At 42.2% G+C, this 18,404-nt stretch overlaps 1 protein-coding gene across 2 annotated transcripts in view; it reads left to right on the top strand.

The window, feature by feature from the left end:
• The first annotated feature begins 1,656 nt into the window (after window positions 1–1,656).
• The window catches only part of spaca9 (sperm acrosome associated 9), a 44,192-nt gene continuing 27,444 nt past the window's right edge, over window positions 1,657–18,404 (top strand). For both annotated transcript variants that reach the window (XM_063073106.1, XM_063073105.1), the window contains exons 1-3: window positions 1,657–1,755; window positions 10,275–10,420; window positions 13,286–13,488. In XM_063073106.1, the coding sequence (XP_062929176.1) occupies window positions 10,277–10,420; window positions 13,286–13,488 (347 nt within the window). In that variant the 5' untranslated portion in view covers window positions 1,657–1,755; window positions 10,275–10,276. The remainder of the gene's footprint in view (window positions 1,756–10,274; window positions 10,421–13,285; window positions 13,489–18,404) is intronic.

Here is an 18,404-nt window from a genome sequence, read left to right as displayed (position 1 = left end):
TAGTGAAGTGCCTTGGTTGTGTCAACCACCGACACAGTCGGAGATGTGCTGGGGGAAACTCGAAAGTATCGCCAGGCTTCCGGCAGCAACATAGCATGCCCACGATTTACTAAACTAACTCGTTTTAGGGGAGGAACCCCACACGATCCCAGGGAGAACGTGAATTGAACCCCGACCTTTCAGCCGGCACTGTAAGGTGTTCCGCTGCCGTGCCGCCCACTACCGTATGACGTGGTCCCTGGGCAGTAAAATGAAACGCAGCAGTAATGAAGTTAACCATATAACCATATAACAACTACAGCACGGAAACAGGCCATCTCGGCCCTTCTAGTCCGTGCCGAACTCTTACCCCATCCTAGTCCCACTGACCCGCACTCAGCCCATAACCCTCCATTCCTTTCCTGTCCATATATCTATCCAATTTAACTTTAAACGACAACATAGAACCTGCCTGAACCACTTCTGCTGGAAGCTCATTCCACACAGCTACCAATCTCTGAGTAAAGAAGTTCCCCCTCATGTTACCCCTAAACTTTTGTCCTCTAATTCTCAACCCATGTCCTCTTGTTTGAATCTTCCCCACTCTCAATGGAAAAAGTCTAACCACATCAACTCTATCAATCCCCCTCATAATTTTAAACACTTCTATCAAGCGCCCCCCCCCCCAACCTTCTACGCTCCAGAGAATAAAGACCTAACTTGTTCAACCTTTCTCCGTAACTTAGGAGATGAAACCCAGGCAACATTTTAGTAAACCTCCTCTGTACTCTCTCAATTTTATTGACATCTTTCCTATAATTCGGTGACCAGAACTGTACACAACATGGTTGGGTAAAGGGGGAAGATAGAGGTGAGGGAGTGGGAAGCACCGGACAGACATTCTGTAACGATAAATAAGCCAATTGCTTGGAATCAAATGACAGTGCCTGGTGTCTCAGGGCTGGGTGCACCTGCGACACCGCCGCCCCCGGCACTCCTTCTCTGCCACCTGTCCCACACCCCTCCCGCGGTGCTCCCCCATCCTCGCCATTCCCAATATACTTTGCTCCCGCCAGATTTACAAACTCACTCTCCGCTCCGCGTTAACAAATACATTAAGTATCGTGGAAAATTCTTAGTCACACTAGCTCTATATATATGTGCCTTTGACCTTTGCACAGTACTGTATAGACAATACCCCTAATCCTGAAGGCGCTCGAAGAGCCTCTGCAGACCCTAAAATAACTGCAAGGTCTGGAGTAATGTCACCTTCGAATGTAAACACATTCCATTGCTCTGTCGTCACCGGGCCCAAATCGGGGAACCCTTTGTCATCATACCAAGACGGGAGCTTCACCATCACATGGCATACTGGTGATACAAGCAAGTCAAATCTAAAAGAGTCATTCAAAATCAAGGTGCATATTAAAATAAAGGCACCTTTGCAAAGGGGTAAAAATGGAAACAAAAACAAAGTCAAGTGAAAAGTAGTACCAGCAGAAGTATTCAAATGCCCATTTTAACTATTGCCTTATACAAGGCAGTGGGCGATCTGGATATTGTGTATAGCTAAGTGATGAGGTACAGTCCAGTTGCTAGGTAATGCAGGTAAACAATGGTCACCAAGTGTAGCATAGTGACAGCTGAAATTGTATCCGCTTAACGTAACAAGCTAGGCAAGTTGGAGGGAAAAACGTCCACTCAGAACACATAAAAAGACAACGGACTGAAATAAGGATTTGGGAATAATCCGGAATCCATTTCTCAAAGTTTCAGGTAGGCTGCCGCGCACCAGTTATTTCATAAACAGTGGCTCAATATCAAGGTGAAATATAATTAGACACAAACACTGTGTTACATGCCTATATATCAGAAGCAAACTTTGGGTAAACCCCATCAAAGTCGTCGCATTTTACTACATTTAACTAAGGTCGTTTTCCAAATACAAAATCAAATCGGAAAATTATTTTGTATAGGAAGTCTGCACTTGTTTGCCCGTTTTCTACTTGATCTTCAGTTTTGTAACATTGCCATTTAATAAAATGTTGCAAGAATTGAGCAGATGACACTTCCATTTCTGAATGCGATTTTTAAATGGCTTCATGCGATAAAATCTCCATTGTTTGCGCGGTGAGAGAGTGCCACATCTGGAGCATGCCAGTTTTACAGACATGCTGTTCAAAGTTAGTGTCCAGAATTCAGCTCCCCCGTCCCGCCCTTTCCTTAAGTTTACGGTTAGTCATAGCTTGAATAGAGAATTATTCAAGCAGCACAATGAATTGTTATGTTAACATAAGTTCTTAAACACATTTTATTTGATTTGAAGTCGACTGGCACATAAACCCAAATATGCGTCAGAATTCGGAGGAAGCTCACTATAGAGCCAACGCTATACAATCAAGCCAGATTCATTTCGGCATATATTGAATGTAATATCTTATATTTGTAGAAATCTGGATTTTTATCCATATAATTAAATGCCTCTCACCTAATCTTTCCCAAGACGTTTTGCTAAAGCCTTAATAGTCCAGAGTGACCCCAAAAGAATCTGCAAACAAATACACTTTCTTAGGTCAAACATTTATAATTGCCACCAAATGCCATTTATCTGTTAAATTGCCAATCAAAACCTCAGTTGATTAAGTGTGGTTGAATCAAAGCATGTCAGGAAGGAAAAGTAACCATCAATCAAACCCTTCATTTTTTAAAGCTGAGATTCAAGAACCACAGATTGAAATACTTTTATTCTTTGCACAGCTCAATATTACATTTATAATGCAATGCTGTTAGAAATGTAATGTTCTGATATTATCTGAATGGCTTACTTCAAAGTTATAAACTCAAAAATAGTTTTTTTTATAGATTAGAATTGTCTGCAAGAAATTCCCAATTCCCTTTAAGTAAAGCATCCATCCTATGGGACTTACATCAGAATTTTAACAGGCCTAGTTTCTATATTTGTAGAGAAGCTCTGGAACTAATTTTCAAAACCCAGAAGCAGGAGGAAAAAAGTTGCTTGCTCCACCAAGCCTATCTCATACAGTGCTATGCAAAAGTCTTTTGCACAGTACTGTATTTGTCAACATGGAGCAGAGAACGAATTTGTAAATCTGGCGGGAGTAAAGGATAGTGAGGGTGGTGTGCCACGGGATGGGTTTGGGACAGGTGGCAGAGAAGGAGAGCCAGTGGTGGTGGGTGCTGGTGTGGGTCCAAACACACCTAGCCCTGAGACACCAGGCAAGGTTATTTGATTCCAAACCATTGGTTAATTGATCAGAATGTCTCTGTGGTACCTCCCACTTCCTTCACTCTCCCTTCCCCCTTTCCCAAACATGATTCTCCTTCCCACCCTCAGTCCACAATAGAGACCCATATTTATGTGATGATCAGATTTATCATCACTCACATATGTCAGGAAATTTGTTTATTTTTGTGGCAACAGTACAGTGCAATATGTAAAGTTACTGCAGCACTGTGCAAATGTATTAGATACCCTAGCTATATACAGTATTTGTGTCCAAGACTTTTGCACAATGCTGTACTATGATACCGTAAGTATATATCAAGATAGGTAACAGCTAGTTGCCAATTGTCTACTTCCTCCACATCCCCACTCAATTCTCCTTTCCATTAATGTCAACAGACAAACCCAAGTGAAAATACCTCCTGTGTGTGTGAACTACAGAAGGGAAGGGATGCCTTGTGGACACTTCCTCCTATAGAACTGTGAAACTGTAGTGCATAGTGAAAATCCCAGAACAGAATGTATAATAGTTCAGAGTTCAAGGTAAATTTATTATCAAAGTACGTATATGTTACCATATACTACTGAGAGATTTTTTTTGCAATGCATAAATGGAGTGTAAACATTGAGGATTATTTTGGAAACACTTAGTCAGTATGTGCTATTAAAGTAAATGATCAAAGCCAATGATAATTATCATTGTTGAGGGAATAGGAATTGGTGAATGGTCACCAGGTTGGGCTTTTGTCTATTGGAGCCAGAGGTAAAAATCCTCCCTGGATTCTGAAGACCAGTGCCGGCTTCAACCAGGAACTTTGTACCTATGGTACAAACTGTGGGACAGGGGATCATATCCTTAATAAACATGTACACAGCGCAGAAAGAGAGCATTTGCTTGAACAGAAGAGGCGAGTAGACAGTAGTTGAAATACTTGAACCTTAAGCAAGTGTTTCACACTCACAATGGGAATTAATGAAAAATATTCTTTACAGTTTTCAGAAGAACAAGCACACTTCATTAGAAATGCTTGTGTAGAGGGGACGGAAGCAGCAAGTAGCTAGGAGGCATGGAGAAAGAAGGAGGCATATTGTACATCATGTATAGGTTGCCAGGATCAAATGAGTCCTTTCAGAAGTGTAAACGATGTAGAAGTACACTTCAGAATGAAATTAGGAGGGCATCAGAGGACCAAGAGATATCTCTTGCAGACAAGATAAAGGAGAATACTAAAAAATTCTGTAGAACGAAAGAGTAGCTAGGAAGATGGTAAGTCCCTTTAAGGATCAGTGTGATGATCTAAGTGTGGAACCACGAGAAATAGACGAGCCATTTTAGGAAGCTAAAACCAAGCCATACATAATGAATGGCAGGGCTCTGTTCATTGTACCTTATGATCAGTAAGTCCTTAGGGTACAAGTACATAGTTCCCTGAAAATGGAAACATAGGTAGACAAGGGAGAAATGGATATGGCAGGCCAAATCATTGAATATAGGAATCAGGGCGTTTTGTTTACAGTTGATTACTCTACACTTGGATTATTGTGCGCAATTCTGTTTGCATACTAGAGGAAGGATGTAATCAAGCTAGAGGATGCAGAAATATATACAAGGATGTTGCCTGAATTGAAGGATATCAATTTTCCCTGGAGACTGCAAAGAGCCATGATAAAATTATGAGAGGTGTGGTTAGAGTAGATAGACAGAGTCTGTTTCACATGGTAGCAATGTCAAAAACTAGATTTAAGGTGAAAAGAAGGTTTAAAGCGTACCTAAAGTAGTGGTGGTGAGCCGGCTGGTGGCTCAATGACATCAGCATCGGTCTCTGGAACGGAGGTTCCCGGGTTCGAACCCAGTCGGAGCCGCTCCCAAGTACGCTTTCCATTCATGCCGGGCTGAGTGTCGAGGTCGCAACTCGACCCCATAAAATGAAGGGAAAATACCGCGAAATGTCGGTGTGAGGGGTGGCATGACACAGTCTGTCTCTCTCCGCGCCTTGTAAAGGTATGAAAAAGACATCATCCCACCAACATCACACACGCACAGACACAGATGCACACACACGCCAATAAATAAATAAATAAAACAGTGATGGCAAACCTATGACACACTTTCCCAACGCGTCATCTGCAAAGCTTCTGTTTGCACAAGTCATACAGTGCTACCCCTCAATTTGTTAAAGACTACCCATAATAAAAAGAGACATAATCATTATCTTTATTGCCAAATGAAGCCGCAAATGATTTTTTTACAATCGAAAAGCAATGAAATGTAGATAGATAGATAGATAGGTATACTTCATTAATCCCGAGGGAAATTTGGTTTCGTTACAGCTGCACCAACCAAGAATAGAGAGTAAATATAGCAATACAAAAAACCCCAACAATCAAACAACAAAATGCAAACTATGCCAGATGGAAAATAAGTCCAGGACCAGTCTATTGGCTCAGGGTGTCTGAACCTCCACAGGAGGAGCTGCACGTTCGATGGCCACAGGCAGGAACGACCTCCCGTGCCGCCAAGTGTTGTATCATGGTGGAATGTGGCCGAAGTCCAACAGTAAAAAGTTCAATATCCAGTCTGCAAACACGTTCCTCGATCGTAATATACCGTTGTTAACCAGATCAGTAAGCACGCAACTCCTTTACGCTTACCGCTCTCGGTGCACTTCTGGTCAGCTGGAACGGTATTACCCACCGAGCTCCTCTACTCCAAAAGTCTCTGTTGTCTCAACCCAGTCCTCTTTCCTCAGCTTTGTGATCCCCCTCTGCATCCTCTGTGTGTTTTCCTCCAGATTTCAACAGGGGTGTCTGCCGCTCTGTTAGCTAAGCCGGCCGGGATTTGCTGGTACGTGGAATACACAATGCGACCTTGCTTCTGTCCCGCGTGTCAGGATGTAACCATTTCCAGCGCTAAAGAAAACCCAAATAAAACTCTCTCTACCAGCATGTTAAAGAGGGTGCAGCTTCGACGTGTTACCGTGAGAAAAAAAATACAAAAAATAACGTAAATTAAGAAGTATGAAGAAGAAAGTAAAAGAAAATGTCTCATGCCAGCTTGCCGCCAGCTAGGTAGTTGCGAGAACACTTGACATTGAAGCATAGAAACATAGAAAACCTACAGCACAATACAGGCCCTTCGGTCCACAAAGCTGTGTCGAACATGTCCTTACCTTAGAAATGACCTAGGGTTACCTATAGCCCTCTGTTTTTCTGAACTCCATCTACCTGTCCAGGGGTCTCCTAATAGACACTATTATATCTGCCTTCACACTGTCACTGGCAGCCCATTCCACGCACTCACCACTCTGTGTAAAAAAAAACTTACCCCTGTCATTTCCTCTGTACCCATGTATAAGCACCTTAAAACTGTGCCCTCTCGTGCTAGCCATTTCAGCCCTGGGAACAAGCCACTGACTATCCACACGATCAATGCCTCTCATCATCTTATACACCTCTATCAGGTCACCTCTCATCCTCCGTCACTCCAAGGAAAAAAGGCCGAGTTCACTCAACCTATCCTCATAAGGCATGCTCCCCAATCCAGGCAACATCCTTGTAAATCTCCGCTGCACCCTTTCTACAGTTTCCACATCCTTCCTGTAGTGAGGCGATCAGAACTGAGCACAGTACTGCAAGTGGGGTCTGACCAGGGTCCTATATAGCTGTAACATTACCTCTCGGCTCCTAAACTCAATCCCACAATTGATGAAGGCCAACGCACCATATGCTTTCTTAACCACACAGTTAACCTGCACAGCAGCTTTGAGTGGATGATAGGTTTTGAAATCCTTGCAGACCTGGTGTAGATATCAGTATTTGGATACAATAAACAATGTTGTTATTTTTGAATTGTCTTTTTAAAAGATTAATACTAATAATTTATTTCAATCTGTCTCTGTTAGACTTTTATTAATAGTAATACAATGAATACATGTGAATGAGCAACAGGATTCATCTCTTTTCCTTTAAAAAGTCCATAATTATTGTTCCTAATTCATTAATCAATGATATTCTCTGTTCAAAATTACAAAGGCACTTGAGAGATTTTTTTTGAAGATTATTGCTAATCTGGGCTCACACTCTCATAAAGGTTCACCACTCTTGATCCAAGGTGCATATGTTTGACATGGAGAGCAGCTGGTATCTGGAATGAGCTGCCAGAGGAGGTGATAGAGGCAGGAACACAAACAAAATGTAAGAGGGAACTAGACAGGTACTTGAACGAGCAGGGCACAGAGGGATATGGAATTAATGCAGGCAAGTGGGATTGGTGTGGATAGGTTTGATATTTATCAGGAGCCCTGGGTATACAGGGCCCTTAGCATTGTCAGTAATCCCTCCCATCTGTCCAACGATCTCTTTGACCCGCCCCCGATCATCAGGTAGGAGGCACTATAGGGTAGGGGTTCTCAGCCTGGGGTTCATGGACCCCTTACTTAATGGTATTGGTCCAGGGCATAAAAAAATGTTGGGAATCCTTGCACTAGGACGAACTGGGAAACAGCTTCTTCCTCCAAGGCCATAAGACTACCGAACTCACTGCCATCACCCAAGTCTCATAGTCATAGTCATAGTCATAGTCATACTTTATTGTTCCCCGGGGAAATTGGTTTTTGTTACAGTTGCACTATAAATAATAAATAGTAATAGAACCATAAATAGTTAAATAGTAATATGTAAATTATGCCAGTAAATTATGAGATAAATCCAGGACCAGCCTATTGGCTCAGGGTGTCTGACCCTCCAAGGGAGGAGTTGTAAAGTTTGATGGCCACAGGCAGGAATGACTTCCTATGACGCTCTGTGTTGCATCTCGGTGGAATGAGTCTCTGGCTGAATGTACTCCTGTGCCCAACCAGTACATTATGTAGTGGATGGGAGACATTGTCCAAGATGGCATGCAACTTGAACAGCATCCTCTTTTCAGACACCACCATCAGAGAGTCCAGTTCCATCCCCACAACATCACTGGCCTTACGAATGAGTTTGTTCATTCTGCTGGTGTCTGCTGCCCCAGCACACAACAGCAAACATGATAGCACTGGCCACCACAGACTCGTAGAACATCCTCAGCGTCGTCCGGCAGATGTTAAAGGACCTCAGTCTCCTCAGGAAATAGAGACAGCTCTGACCCTTCTTGTAGACAGCCTCAGTGTTCTTTGACCGGTCCAGTTTATTGTCAATTCGTATCCGCAGGTATTTATAATCCTCCACCATGTCCACACTGATCCCCTGGATGGAAACAGGGGTCACTGGTCCCTTAGCTCTCCTCAGGTCTACCACCAGCTCCTTAGTCTTTTTCACATTAAGCTGCAGATAATTCTGGTCACACCATGTGACAAAGTTTCCTACCGTAGCCCTGTACTCAGCCTCATCTACCTTGCTGATGCGTCCAACTATGGCAGAGTCATCCTTCATCATGCATGAAGCACCAGTAATGTTATTCTGTTTACTTTTTAACTTGTGTCACAAATGCACCTTATTACTTGTTAATTTACTAGCAGTAATATTAGTTTATATGTTATGTGTGTGAGTTACAGTATACGTAGTTGTTTCATTTGGCAGTATACATGTGTACAGATGAACGACAGTAACCTTGACCTGTCAAAACAGGCACGATGGTCTGAAGAGCCTGTCTCTATGCGGTACAACTATCTGATTCAAAAAGAAATGAATAGGCAAAATAATCATGAAAAGATCATGGATGTTAGACTTTTTCTCAGAGTATTGGGAGACAAGGTGATGGAAGCTATATTATAATTATATGAAACTCTGATTATCCCCCGTTGAACATTGCACTTATTTTTGGACAGGACACATAATGAAAAGCTCGATGACCTTCGAGAGTATAGAGTAACGATTTATCAAATTGACACTGGAGATTAAATGTTACACACAATTTGCAAACTCGTCTGAAAATCTGTTGAACCTATTACATTGAGGGCGTAATGTAGTTTCAGTGTTTCAGAAAATGAGTGAATTGGTGGTTTGATGAATTCTCCCTGGAGGACTTGAATAAAGGGGTATAAATATTTTTCATATCATAATATTATGGGATATGGGCATCACTAGAAAGTTGCCAGCCTCTAATTCCCTTTGGGAAGATCGTGGTAACTGCCTTCTTGAATCACTGTACTCGTTGTGCTATTGGATGGAGTCTTCCTTGATTAAGACCCAACCTCATTAAAAGAACAGCAAAATGAGGAAGTCCCAATTTAAATCAAAGGTAAAAGGAGCGAGGGAAATAAATATAAAAGCTAGAAGCAGTGTGACTCGGAAGCAGCTGGAAATAAACCAGGATCTGTGTGTCCTCAGGGATATTTTCGGTCCAACTTCTAGGCTCTAATAATGAATACAAAGTTCCCAGTTTCCAAACAAATCACTGAAGTTTTTCTATTTCCATATCGTCATTCATGACCCTTTTGACTGAGACCTTTGAGCTTTATAGCACATTTAACACCGTTGGATCAACAGAAGAATCACTTGACTCATGCATTTCTATTAGAATTAAACTGAGGTTCTGTCTGGTATTGGGGGGAGCCACTGCACAGGACTGAAAGAAGCTGCAGAGGGTTGTAAATCTAGTCAGCTCCAACTTGGGCACTAGCCTACAAAGTACCCAGGACATCTTCAAGGAGCGGTGTCTCAGAAAGGCAGCGTCCATTATTAAGGACCTCCAGCACCCAGGACATGCCCTTTTCTCACTGTTAGCATCAGGAAGGAGGTACAGAAGTCTGAAGGCACACACTCAGCGATTCAGGAACAGCTTCTTCCCCTCTGCCATCCGATTCCTAAATGGACATTGAACCCTTGGACAGTACCTCAGTTTTTTTTAATATAGTGTATTTCTGTTTTTTGCACAATTTTTAATCTATTCAATATATGTATACTGCATAAAGTACACTGAATAAGATTTATTTATTATTATTATTATTGTTTTCTTCTATATTATGTATTGCATTGAATTGCTGCTGCTAAGTTAACGAATTTCACGTCACATGCCGGTGATAATAAACCTGATTCTGAGATCTTTTATCTATCCGTTAAAAAGGAATGAATGAGCTGAAGGTTACCCTAAGAGATCTGGATCACCGATACTCGCTCTTCAAGCAGCAACAATTCACCTTTGTTACGGCTTTGGATCACACACGGGAGAGTGCACATGACAAGACTCAACCCGTGTCCACTCTTTCTCAGGTAATGATAGCTGATTAAATCATAGATACACTGATGTGAATTTTGCTTTAATCAAAACTGTATTAATAGGACAATTCCGCTGAAACACAATTTTAAAAATTCTAGATGCATGTCCAAGCACATTTAAAGATTAAATAACTGCCATGTGTTTAGACTGGAGAAATGCACAAAAGTTGCTGGAAGAACTCAGCAGGACAGGCAGCATCTATGGAGTTCAAAGCTCAAAATAAATTTATTATCAAAGTACACATATCACCATATACAACTCTGAGATTCGTTTCCTTGAGAGCAGAAGCCAGGATAAACTCTGAAAACGATGGAATCTGAAAGGAGAGGACAGAGGCCATTGGAATAAAGAAGGATGGGAACCAGAGGGGAGGAAATTGTGGGTGATGAGCAGTTATTTAACTCATCATTTAAGCCATTAGCACATCTTCAGGACATAGGAGGAAGCCTGAACACCTAGGGGAAGGCACAAACTCCACACAAATAGCACTGGTGGTCAGGGTGCACTGGAGTACGAGACAGTAGTCCACAGGACATGCCACTGTGCAAAGTGAATACGGTTACCAAATTAGTGTATCTGCAGACTGTCTTCAAGATTTGGTTTGGTTTTGAGCTTGAGATATTTTGCTTTAGAGTTAATTTTGTTAGAAATTGATTTTGTGCTGTTAAAGTTTTGTGTTCTATCACTCTGGAGGAACATTGTATCATTTCTTAATGCATGTATGCATTTCTAAATGACAATAAAAGAGGACTGAGTGTTCTCATAATCTAATTCTAAAGCTTCACAAGCAGCACAGTCTTGGACATGGAAAATAATCCCAAACTTCATTCATCTATTCCCGTACTATATTTATTTATTTTGCCAATTGTTGAAAGGTGGCCTGAGAGGTAATAATACTAGAGAGCATTCAATTTCTAATTTAAAATTAATGACTGTGAAGTGCAATTCTACAACTTTTTGTTAATTACTACACAGTGTAGCAAAGAAAATCTTTAGACCATTTAACTTCATAATTAATTATTGTGATAGAATATCTGTGCCTAAATAATTAACATTTTCACATCATCTATAATGATTAAGTAAGATCGCCTTCTCTCTGCGAGTATTAAAGGCTGTTTGTTCAGTGGCCAATGGAATAAAACCATGCCTCTAATCCTGCACAATCCTGAAGGTTTATCTTTTGAGCGCCAAAGAATTCAGACATGGGAAATGGAACAGACAGGTTATTGCAGTAGAAGTGTATTCTCTGAAGAATAAAAGTGCATTAAACTTCTGCAAAGAAGCAAGACCACAGTGAGATTTGTTTTCATTAAATCCTAGCAAAACAGCAAATGTGATATTTGTACACAACTAGCAGGACTTTGCTGGAACTAGTGCACATAGTGTTATGATATCACAAGCACAAGATGATCCTCTTTAATTGTTGGAAGAGAGTTAAAGGAAATTAGCTATGTGCCTGGCTTGTACTATGGTTTGGAGTGTTTCACTTCTTAGCTGATGCCTGACACTTTGGCTAAGCACCAAGTAAATCAACTATGCGTATAATTTTATATTAGATTGGAAAGTGGAACAAAATTAATAGTAACACACATCAAAGTTGCTGGTGAATGCAGCAGGCCAGGCAGCATCTCTAGGAAGAGGTACAGTTGACGTTTCAGGCCGAGACCCTTCATCAGGACTAACTGAAGGAAAAGTTAGTAAGAGATTTGAAAGTGGGAGGGGGAGGGGGAGAACCAAAATGATAGGAGAAGACAGGAGAGGGAGGGATGGAGCCAAGAGCTGGACAGGTGATTGGCAAAGGGGATATGAGAGAATCGTGGGACAGGAGGTCCGGGGAGAAAGACAAGGGCGGGGGGGAACCCAGAGGATGGGCAAGGGGTATAGTGAGAGGGACAGAGGGAGAAAAAGGAGAGAGAGAAAAAGAATGTGCGTAGTAACTGTTTTTCTGGAAGTGTGCAGTTTTTCCAAGATAAATACTTATTAAATGGCTAATAACTTTTGTTATTTAAAATTTCAAAGTAAATTTATTATCAAAGTTCATATACTGTATTTCACACATGGCAATGAAAACACGTAATAAACAGTCCAGCAAACATGGTTTACACTTGCAAGCCCCTCAGTCACAGGAAATTTCAATGTCTTTGGTGATACTTACCTTGATAAAGGAACTACAGAATGGCCTATTCTCATATACTTCCAGCCAACCTTTCTCATAATATCAATGGAGGCTTGGACCTAGTTGCTTGCACAGATTAAAGCTTTTACTGAATAAGCCCGAGGGAAAGCTGACAACGTATGAACACTGAGGAAGACGAGGAATATGACAAGGAATTTCATGTTTAAGGACGCTTACACAGCACAGGAACAAGCCATTCAACTTGCCCTTGCTGACCAAGATGCCCTTCTACGCTAACTCCATTTGCCTGCATTCAGCCCATATCAGTTATGTAACTGACCAACTGTGTTTTAAACATTTTAGACCATAAGATATAGGAGCAGAAGTAGGCCATTCGCCCCGTCGAGTCTGCTCTGCCACTCAATCATGGGTTGATCCAATTCTTACAGTCATCCCCACTCCCCTGCCTTCTCCCCATACCCTTTAACGCCCTGGCTAATCAAGAACCTATCTATCTCTGCCTTAAATGCACCCAATGACTTGGCTTCCACAGCCGCTCGTGGCAACAAATTCCATTTTAATTGTACCTGCTTCTGTTACCACTTCTTAGTTATTGAGTTATTGCTATCCTGTATGAATAACGATGTGAAGATGGGTAATGAATAATTTATCTTTCTTTTGTCATCTTTAACAGGTGCTATCAGATTAATTTAGACTTTTACTTTACATCTTTTCTGTGTAGGTTCAGAATTACCTGGACCACCACTGTACCAATACAACCGACAGGCGAATCATGATCATGTTTCTGGACCTTTGCAAAGATCTCAGTGAGTTCTGTAGTAGACTCCAGGATATAAATCCCAAATCCTGCTCACCCGATGATGTACTGGAGAAGTGTAAAGTCCTTCTCAGCTGCAACCACGACATAAGAAACCTCAGAGCCAAGTAAGCGGTAATGATATTGTGAAAGACTGTGCATCAATATAGTCAACTGAAGTGCAACAGAACACAATTTTTTAAAATAAAGGTTTGGCTCAGTGTGATCCACTAGTTCAAACAGTTAAATGTTTAACTTGAAGGTGAAAGATCAGAAGTTGTACCCCAAAGCCTTTTTATTGAAATTGCACTTTCATTGATAGAAAGGGAATATACATTTATTGATTCTTTTTCACTAACTGAAAACATTCCAAAGTACATCACAGTCAATGAAATATTTTTCAAGTTCCAGTTGGATAAGGAGCAGACTATTTTCAAATTTCTGCATAATGTTGCGATGCATGGTAATCTGTTTTGATTATGTTGATTGAGCATGAACAGGGTGAAAAGAACCACCCTCGTTTTCTTTGAAATAGTGCCTTAGGACCTTAAACACAAGAGATTCTACAGATGCCGGAGCAGCATAGACAAAATGCTGGAGGAACACAGCAGATCAGGCAGCATCCATGGACGTTTTAGGCCAAACCCCTTCATCAGGATTGTGGGCACGTGGCCAAGTGGTTAAGGCGTTCGACTAGCAATCCAAAGGTCGTGAGTTCGAGTCCCAGCCAAGGCAACGTGTTGTGTCCTTGAGCAAGGCACTTAATCACACATTGCTCTGCGACGACACTGGTGCCAAGCTGTATGGGTCCTAACGCCCTTCCCTTGGACAACATTGGTGTCGTGGAGAGGGGAGACTTGCAGCATGGGCAACTGCTGGTCTTCCATACAACCTTGCCCAGGCCTGCGCCCTGGAGAGTGAAGACTTTCCAGGTGCAGATCCATGGTCTACCAAGACTAACGGATGCCTTTACTTCATTAGGATTGGAAAGAAAGGGGGAAAGAAGCCAGAATAAGAGGTGAAGGAGGTATAAGCTGGCCGATGATCGATAAAACCAGGTGAAGGGGAGGGTGGGTGAGTTGGCAGGGGGGAGAGGAATGAAGTATGTAGCTGGGATGTGATAGGTGTAAAACATAAAGGGCTGAAGAAGAAGTAATTCTGTAGGAGAGGAAAATGGACCATGGGACAAAGGGAAGGAGGAGGATCACCAGACGGAGGTAATGGGGAAGTGAGGAGAAGAGATGAGAGGGGAGCCAGATTGGGGAATGGTAAAAGAGAGAAGGGCGAGGGGGGCAGAAATTACCAGAAGGTAGAGAAATCGATGCTCATGCGGTCAGATTGGAGGCTACCCAGATGGAATATCAGGTGTTGCTCCTCCATCCTGAGAGCAGTCTCATCATGGCAGTAGAGAACTGTTTATTCCCTTCCATAGATGCTGCTTGACATGCTGAGTTCCTCCGGCATTTTGAGCGTGTTGCCTTGGGATCTTGTCATCCAGCCAGGCAGTTGGATAGGGTTAGTGCCTCATTCGAAAGGCGGGACCTCCAGTGGTGTAGCACTCCCTTTGTACAGGCTTGCCCAGTGGATCATGTCCATTGATTCAGAGGTAAGTGTGCTTGCTACCACTGAGCCACTGCTTGTGTTCGTGATTCTCCACAGCTAGCAGGCTTCATTAAAGAACTTTGTTAATGGTCACAATATCTAGAGTAGTTTAAACTTCAGAAATTAAAACTTTTGGACCTTGGTAACTCTTTGGAAGCTTTTGTCCAACAAAAAAATGCTTTTTGTGATGCTCAGAATCCAGGCTTAATATTTCCATCTCATGTTTTCCCACTTGGCCTTTCCCACAACCTTTTCCCCTGCCTTCTCCCTTTCCCAGGACCGTCTCCCTTGCCTCCTCCCTTTTCCAGGACCTTCTGCCCTGCCTCCTCCCTTTCAAAGGACTTTGAATTGTCTAGCTGCTGTGGAGATGCATGTACACATTCTTAATATGATGGGGCATATGTGTATATATGGATTATCGGAGAACCCACTGAACTGCATCCTAGCCCACCCCTCCCTCATCCACATCTCCTATCCTTCCCTTCCTTTTAATCATATTAGTGATCTGGTTGACTGAACTGATATCTTTGTGGCCAATTGTGCAGATGATACAAAGATAAATGGAGGGACAGGTAGTGTTGAGGAAGCAGAGAATCATAAATTCTATTGTATTTCTTTATTTCCTGTAAATGATGCAAGAAATGAATCTCATGGTAGTATATACATACTTCGATAATGAATTTACTCTGAACTTTGATACATGATTCTCCCAGCCTGCATTGTTAGCTTGTGGCTCTTAATGAATTTCTTAATTTTCCATCAGGAAGTACATGTTGTTTCCTCCTTCCCATTTTGCTCAGAATTTTTTTATTTCCACCATCTCTCAAATGTTTTCCTCAATTTTCTCCCCCAAAATATTCTTCTGGCTTCCTCCCTCTGCCACTGCAAAGAAGAAGCCCTCGCCCTTGGCATAAACAACCTTCAGCACAGTCTTTTCCATTTTAATTCACTGTCTTGCTATCTGCCTACCCTTGCCTTCATAACAATCCCTGTCGCTAGTTCCCCCTGGCTTGGACCATTTCAATGTTCCAGCTCAGTTTAACAATACTTGATGAATTCAAAGTTCAAATTTTATTATCAAAGTACACACAGTATATGTCACCACATACAACCCTGAGATTCATTTTCCTGTGGGCATGCTGAGCAAATCTATAGAATAGTAACTATAACAGGATCATTGAAAGATCATTCAGAGTGCAGAAGACAACAAACTGTGCAAACACAAATATAAATAAATAGCAATAAATAACAACATGAGATAATGAGATAGAGTCCTTAAAGTGAGATCATTGGTTGTGGAACATCTCAATGGATGGGCAAGTGAATATAGTTATCCCCTTTTGTTCAAGAGCCTGATGGTTGAGGGGTGGTAACTGCTCTTGAACCTGGTGGTGAGAGTGTTGAGGCTCCTGTACCTTCTACCTGAGGGTGGCAGTGAGAAAAGAGCATGGTCTGGGTGGTGGGGATCTCTGATGATGGATGCTGCTTTCCCACAGCAACCTTTCATATAGATATGCTCAGTGGTTAGGAGGGCCCAATCCACTACCTTTTGCAGCATTTTCCATTCAAGGGCATTGGTGTTTCTATACCAGGCTGTAATGCAGCCAGTCAATACCCTCCCCACTAAACAACTATAGACGTTTGTTAAAGTTTTAGATGTCATACTGAATCTCTGCAGACTCCTAAGGATGTAGAAGTGCTGCTATGCTTTCTTTACAATTGCACTTATGTGCTGGGTCCAGGAGCAGTGAAGTAGTAACACCCAGGAATTTAAAGTTGCTGACCCTCCCCACCTCTGGTCCTCTGGTTTCACCCTCCTGAAGTCTACAATCAGTTCCTTGGACTTGCTGACATTGAGTGAGAGGTTGTTGTTATGACACCACTCAGCCAAATTTTCAATCTCCCTCCTGTAGGCTGATTCATCACCACCTATGATTTGGCCTACAACAGTGGTGTCATTAGCAAACTTGAAATAGGCACTGGAGCCGCACTTAGCCACACAGTCGTAAATGGAGAACAGCTTGCTCTCCATATCACACTGCCCAGGCTTGCGTATCTAGACCGCCAGGAGGCAACATCTATGGTCGACCCCGACTAATGGAGGCCTCACATAGGTGTAAAGTGAGTAGAGCAGGGGCTAAGCACACAGCCCTGTGGTGCACCTGTGCTGATGGAGATTGTGGAGGAGATGTTGTTGCCAGTTTGAACTGACCGGGGTCTACCAGTGAGGAAATCCAGGATCCAATTGCACAAGGAGGTACTGAGGCTACCGTCTTGTAGCTATTTGATTAGCTTTGAGGAGGATGATGGTATTGAATACCGAGTGTAGTCAATAAGGAGCTTCCTGATGTGTGCATCTTTGCCGTCCAGATGTTCCAGAATTGAGTGAAGAGCCAGTGAGATGGCATCCGCTGTGGACCTGTTGCTCCAGCAGGCAAACTGGAGTGGATCCAGGTCACCGCTCAGGCAGGAGCTGATATGTTTCATCACCAGCCTCTCAGAAACTTCGTCACTGTGGATGTCAGTGCAACTGGGCGAGGGTTATTGAGGCAGGCCACCATGCTCTTCTTGAACACTGGTGTAATTGAAGCCCGCCTGAAGCAAGTGGTTACCACACACTGCCAAAGTGAGAGGTTAAAGGTCTCAGCAAGCACACCAGCCACTTGGTCAGAACAGGTCTTCAGTACATGGCCAGGTACCCCATCCAGTCCGGATGCTTTCAATGGATTCACCCTCCTAAAGGCAGCCCCCGCATCAGCTTCAGATACTGAGATCAAAGGATCATCGGGAGATTGGGGGTTCACGACGGTTCCTCCATGTTCTGACCGTCAAAGCGAGCGTTGGAAGCATTGAGTTCTGGAGTTAGACATATTCCTAGTTATCCCATAGGGCAGGGAACCAATTTATTCTGCAAACGTTCATGCCCGGAACAAAACCCAAGTGCAGCATCTTTTCAAACTTTAAATTAATGAAGTGATAGCTCTGGGAGGAAGATGAAATCAAAGCCAAAGCTTTAGAGAAAAGTTAGGTCTTGCAGGAAAACAATGTTAAACAAGATAGCTGAGAACAGAACAAATAGTTTTACAGCTGTGTAAACCACAGTTTATGAATTAAAGTCAAAGTCAAAATCAAAGTAAATTTATTATCAAATCATGTATACTATATGTCACCATGTAGTACCTTGTTTCATTTCCTAACAGGCATTTACAGAAGTTAAGAAGTACAATAGGATTTATGAAAAACTATACATAAATAAAGACTGACAAACAAACAATATGCAAAAGAAGACAAATTATGCAATTAAAATAAATGACTAAATAAATAATACTGAGTACATGAGGAGTTGAGTCCTCAAAAGTGAGTCTATAGATTGTGCAAACAAGAGAAAATCTGCAGGTGCTGGAAATCTGAGCAACACACACAAAATGCTGGAAGAACTCAG

This window comes from Mobula hypostoma, chromosome 21 (assembly GCF_963921235.1).
Source record: "Mobula hypostoma chromosome 21, sMobHyp1.1, whole genome shotgun sequence".
NCBI lineage: Eukaryota > Metazoa > Chordata > Chondrichthyes > Myliobatiformes > Myliobatidae > Mobula > Mobula hypostoma.
This window is presented reverse-complemented; position numbering and strand designations above follow the sequence as displayed.